The sequence below is a fragment of the Eurosta solidaginis genome, chromosome 5, assembly GCF_040869045.1.
Source record: "Eurosta solidaginis isolate ZX-2024a chromosome 5, ASM4086904v1, whole genome shotgun sequence".
NCBI classification, from domain to species: domain Eukaryota; kingdom Metazoa; phylum Arthropoda; class Insecta; order Diptera; family Tephritidae; genus Eurosta; species Eurosta solidaginis.
The window spans coordinates 232,029,570-232,035,602 of record NC_090323.1 but is presented as its reverse complement, the minus strand read 5'-3'; the positions used below and the strand labels follow the sequence as shown (position 1 = coordinate 232,035,602).

Here is a 6,033-nt window from a genome sequence, read left to right as displayed (position 1 = left end):
TTATCGCTACAACAACAACAACGACAACGGCGAGTGCCAAATAAGATTTAATGATGAGCTTTGCGCAGACATCAACGTACTCCAGCGAATTAAAAAGCAGCGGCTACGCGGGCTAGGCCATGTTATGGGAAAGATGACTTTCCGCCTAAGAAAGTATTTTTTATGGAAACCCACCTATGGAAGCAGAGGAAAAGGGCGGTCCCCACTCCGATGTAAGAACCAGGTGGAAAACGATTTTAGTCCCTTTGGTGTAACCAATTTGCGCCAGTTGCAGAGCGAACACGCTACTGGCGCGCCTTTTTGGGCGGCCATAACCGTGTAAACGTTTAAGCGCCAATTAAATACGTTGGTAAGTTCTCACCAGGTAGGTGATGTTGTGACAATTGGGTTGCGGCAGCTGTTTAGAACTTATAAACCCTTTAAGTCCCTATCAGCCACTTGAATTTCGCTATTACACTATAAAGATGTTAAGCTATAAAGCTTTGTATTGAGCTTATCAACCTCTTTACGCCCTAGCAACGCCTCGCCACGCTCATCGCATATTTTGTGGGGAGCTGATATCAGTCATTAACTTCACTTTTCCCTCACATTTTCAAATGTAGTTGTCACTATGACGAAAAATTAATATAAACCACTTTAATATATAAAAGAGTACAAATTTTATTACATTTTGGCCTTAAGTTAGAGCATAATTTAATCATTTTGTACAAATATATCTGACAAGTTTGATTTACTCGAAGTAAGGTTAACTTTTTTTATTGATAAAAATCAACAATTTCCTTGACGCTGACATATGTACCAAGGATACCTCCCAAAGCTCCAAATGCCACCAACAATATATTTACAATCAATTTATACCTCCATGCTCCATATCCAGTGTCATATTGAACGCAGATTTGTAATATTGCAGGAAATATTAAACCAAGTATCGATAAGCAAAATGATCCAACCAAAGATAGGAAGAGTGAAAGATTTGGTACTGCAACAGCGCAGCAAACTGAAAATTATAAAATTAATTAATTACTCAATACATAAATGAAATGCAAGTTTGGTATGTTTTTACATAATGCATGTTTTGAGAATTACGCTTTGCTACATTCCCTGCAAAAAAATCGTGCGACTAATCCCTGAGGAGAGTAGCTGCGATTGATCTCTTTTGATCGCCTCTAGTCCGTTTTTAATAAAGTTGAACTTATTCATTTCAAGAAACAAAAAAGGCGTGTGTACAACTACTCGTGAATCTACGGACTCATTCAGTCTATGTGAGGTCCTCCTGGACTGGCCAGTTTAACCCCTGAGACTAGATGTATACGTTTTTTTAAGTTAACTGGACTCGCCCAGGCGTTTAAACTAACCCACAACAGAGATAACTTTACCAAAAGCAAATAGTTCCGGACTTTTTAAGATGAACTTTGTCGGCTTCTGATTGGTAACAACCCATATGTTCTTATAATCGTCCTATTATCGATAAGGACTAATTGTCGTGGACTTATCGGCTCGTCATAGAAGGGTTACACATTTGTCATCGATTGTATGTTTTAGAATCATAACAAACCGACGGATGGTCGTTAACAAATCGATAATATTTGCTCACTGGAACTGGAACATTTGAAACTGGAAATATTTCAAAATAAGAAATAGTTAAGTTTTCGATAACAGATCGATTGTTATTCATTGTTGACAACACTGATACAATCCGATACTGAATCGATAACATATTGATGACATATCGATAATTTTTTTTTATAAATTCAATACTTTTTTATGCCGATAACGCTCCGATTAAAAATCAATAAGTTTCCTAAAAAAAGTTGATATACTTTTTACAATATATCTATAAATTTTCGGTAAGTTATCGATAACTTTTTGATAACAAATCGATAGATTTTCGATAACACTCGATAAATGTTCTTTAAGGTACCGATAACTTTTTGATAACAAAACGATTGCTTTTCGATAACACTCCCATATGGTTTTACACTTCAAATTTCAGCTCAGTACGATTTTGACATATGTAAGTTCATCGAACTGCAAAAAAAGTGCATGCAACTTTTATTTATGTTTGTATGTATGTCGCCCTGCCGCCACCTTGTATGGTTCCGCTATGGTCTTATATAGCATACACTTGACTTTACTTGAGTACTGTCACCTACGGTTCTGTTTAATCAGCTTTGCAAGGAACTGATTGCTCATAGGCCAACACTTAGAAATACTTAACTTGACTTAGAAGTCTGTTTTTGATTTTCTATGTAAGTTCTAAGCAGCTTAGCTTGTACAATTTATTTTGACATTCCTTTGAAAATATTGGCATTCATTTCGGAAGAAATAAAATGATCGGCTTTTTTTTTATTTCGGGTAACATTGTGGACAAAAGAAGTGTGATATCTTATCCGTCAACTGCCTGACAGGATGTTCAAGATGGTTACGTTTTTGCGTTTTGACAGTACATTCAATATAGCGGCGCATACTGGCGGCTATCTTCAGCAGGTGATAGAAAGAGATGCAGGATGAGACCGCGATAGTTACTATAAAAATCACGTGATCGGTTCTATTTGTAATTTTAAAGTCTATGCCGGAGATATCACGCTTGTCTTATCCACAATGTAGTAAGTACAATGCAGGTTGTAAGTGCTAAGTGAAGTATAATCACGGTTAAGTTGCAGTGTCAAGCTAAGTTAAGTCAAGTCTATGTTATGTATGTGTAATGGAAGTTTTGGAAATGTATATTAGAACGATTTTTCGTTATTCTTTGCTAAATTTTGTTTGGTAACAAACCGGTTTCAGCAGTTTCGATACAATATACATCAATAATCCTTTTGGTCGGATAAAAGAAACAAAAATGAAACAATTAAGAGAAGCCGTAGAGACTACTTGCTTTAGGAGCTAGACCATATTTTCTACTTGTAGCTGTAAAGTATTTTCCGAGAGCATTGAACAGCGGTGCACACACTTACAATAACATTGTTTGTATATTTCACCAGATCCGTTCTGCGACAGACATTCCAGCGTGCACATTTCGAATCTGGGTCCCGAATAGTTGGTACATTCCAACATATCGGGGCATTACGAAAAACCGTTAAAAATGCTGAAATTGTTATCTGTTTTTTATAATTGACGAAATCTTCTATTTAAAATGATCTCAGGCCGTATTAAGCTCGTCGAAATACAATACATAATACACGGATTGTAAAGTCACAACAACAAAATACACTAAAAAAACAAGTAAGGAAGTTTAAGTTCGGGTGAAGCCGAACATACATACCCAGCTGTACACTTGAAATGCTGTTGTTGTTTGTTTTGTGTGCTTAATAGTGGTATGCTCGTTAGGGTATGTCGATATGAAACCCGGTTACTAAAATGTGTCATAACTTTTTAAAATCAGGTTTTACGAAAAAATTTTATATAACAATAAATTATGGAAAAAGATCACAGAATACGAAAATGTACATTTAAAGTCCTAAGTCCCAAATTTTCAATTTCATTCCACTGTGCGTTGGCGCGCTACCGAAGTTAGTTTTGGGTGCTCGTTTCCCCAGTAGGCCTATATCACCCATATACATATATCGCCCATTTACTTCAATAGTGTCATAATTCAAAAAAACGCGAACTTTTAGTTAAAAACGAAGCAATGTGCTAAAGGAATTTAGCCTATTTCACGCCACCCGTTAGGTATGCAATTGGCGCTTTACCGAGTTTAATTTTGTATAAATACATACATATATAATAGGTAAGTGTGACACAAAACGAAAATTTCGAGTAGAATAGAGGATACCTTCATAAAAAAATAAAATAAAAATATAAAAAAATTATGTAATGAGAAAGAAGGCAGAGTTTACTATAAAAATTTTTAATGAAAGAAAAAATAAAGTACTTAAAGAGCAAAAAAATTAAGTGAATTGAATAAACAGTTCCATATAAAAACGCAATAAGTGCACTTAACTTTTTTCCGGGTTTTAATGTTATCATTGTGGAAATATGAAGATTCTAATGTTCGGATATTTAATGTTGGGATTCCATTGGGATCTATGTACGTAAATAATTTGTACTAAATTTGTAAACACTCCATTTCATGAATATATATGACCATATCTACCATAAAATAACGTCTGTGAACGATATAATACTAAGATATAACAAAGCAGAATAAATTAGAAAGAAAAGAAAAATAAACAAAAACATTGAAATTATTCACGCAAACATATTTACTAAAATAAAATTAATTTCATAACTTTAAGCGACATAAACAAATTAGGGTTATGGGATCTAAGCATCCGATTAATGGATATATAATCCAAAAAAGTTAGCCTAATATACAAAGTGAAATTTTCCGATTCAGTCAAGTTGCATTTAAAAATAAACTAAGTTGAAATAAAAGAATATATAATAAAATAAAATAAGAAATAAAATAAATTAGCATAACAGACAATATAAAACATTTAATGTTATATTTTTGTAACTTTTTTTTTTCTTTTGTTCAGTATAACTTTATCTAAAATGAGGATGAAATCTGCAAATGCAAAAGCATTTTTGGGCAAATTTTCCATTAATTGTTATAAATAAATTTAGTTAGTTTCAACAAAAGTTAACTTATTATTTGTGATTTCATGTGTTTTCAAAAACAACTAAAATAAAAAACAGAGAATCTGTTAACTAAATAAAGACCTATGTATTTACGTGTAAGTGAAATTTGCCTCAAAATTAATTCTATTTAAGCTTTTTTGGTACGCTACAAATTATTTTGAAACAATTTTTTAAGATTTAGGTAGAGGCTATTATAGGTAAGTGGCAACAATGGGAAACCATGTTTTAATATTTCACCGTCTAGCGCGTACGCTTATGTAGGTTTGTGTCTTATAGCACTTACATAATTGGTCCACAGATGGCGCGCTTTTGTGCAAGAAAGTAAATATCGATATTTGTAGAGATTGTTGGGTTTACAAAAAACTTTTTCTATTAATTATATACAAATTGAGTAATATTTGTTAACAAAAATAGGCCTATGCACAGCGGCTGATCCATACGAATCGAATCATATAACTTTTATATAATTTTACATATGCTAGCTATGCGAAACCGCATGTCTATTGATTGTATGGAAATTTTGTTAGCATACTAATATATAGATAGATACATAGGCTGTATTCTGAACTAATTTTTCTGCGAGTTAGGGCTCCCGAAACATAGAAAGTTGCTTAGTCATAAAAGGGGCGGTGCCACGCTTTGAAGGCTTTCCTATTTAGTGTTATAAATCCACTTGGGTAATGAAATACCATTGATATAAAGCTCTTTTTTGCAAAGATATAGCTTATTTTATTCATCCACGACCCTTTTAAAAATCTTTTATATAAAATTTGGCGTGGTTCTTAACCGATTTCGTTAATTTTTCTTCAAAGCATTCCTTATAACAAATTTTGATTTATGTTTAATAATACTTGTAAAATTCATTTTATCACAAGTGGGCGGTGCCACGCCCATTTTAACAAAGGTTTTCAAAATTTTGTCAAGAGTCTCAATATCAGTCCACATGTCAAATTTCAACATTCTATGTGTATTATTTATTAAATAATCCGGTTTTTTGTGTTTTCCAAAATGTGATAAATATAAAAAGTGAGCGTGGTTATCATCCGATTTCGCTCATTTTCAATACCAATATATTCTGTCTCCGGATAAGCTCGCGTTTCAAATTTGGTGAAGATATCTCAATATTTACTCTAGTTATCGTGTTAACGGACAGACGGACAATCACAATTTTTTTCGATTCTGCTGATTTTGATATATGGAAGTCTATATCTATCTCGATTCCTTTATACCTGTACAATCAACCGTTATCCAATGAAAGTTATAATACCCTTAGTACAAGTACAACTGGGTATAATTATATGCAATCTGCGCAATTTAAAGTATGCTCAAACTCATGCCTATTCTCGTGCAACGAATTCTAGGAAATAAAAATCAACCCTGCTTATTTTGTTCAAGAACAGATTGGGGAATTGTTTTTCATATATTTTCGTCATATTTTGATATTTTATGTGC

General features: G+C 33.2%; 1 protein-coding gene across 1 annotated transcript in view; it reads right to left on the bottom strand.

Moving 5' to 3' along the window:
- Positions 1–635: 635 nt before the first annotated feature.
- The window catches only part of acs (arcus), a 32,001-nt gene continuing 26,603 nt past the window's right edge, over positions 636–6,033 (bottom strand). The window contains exon 9 of the mRNA XM_067757137.1: positions 636–997. Within this exon, the coding sequence (XP_067613238.1) occupies positions 756–997 (242 nt within the window). The 3' untranslated portion in view covers positions 636–755. The remainder of the gene's footprint in view (positions 998–6,033) is intronic.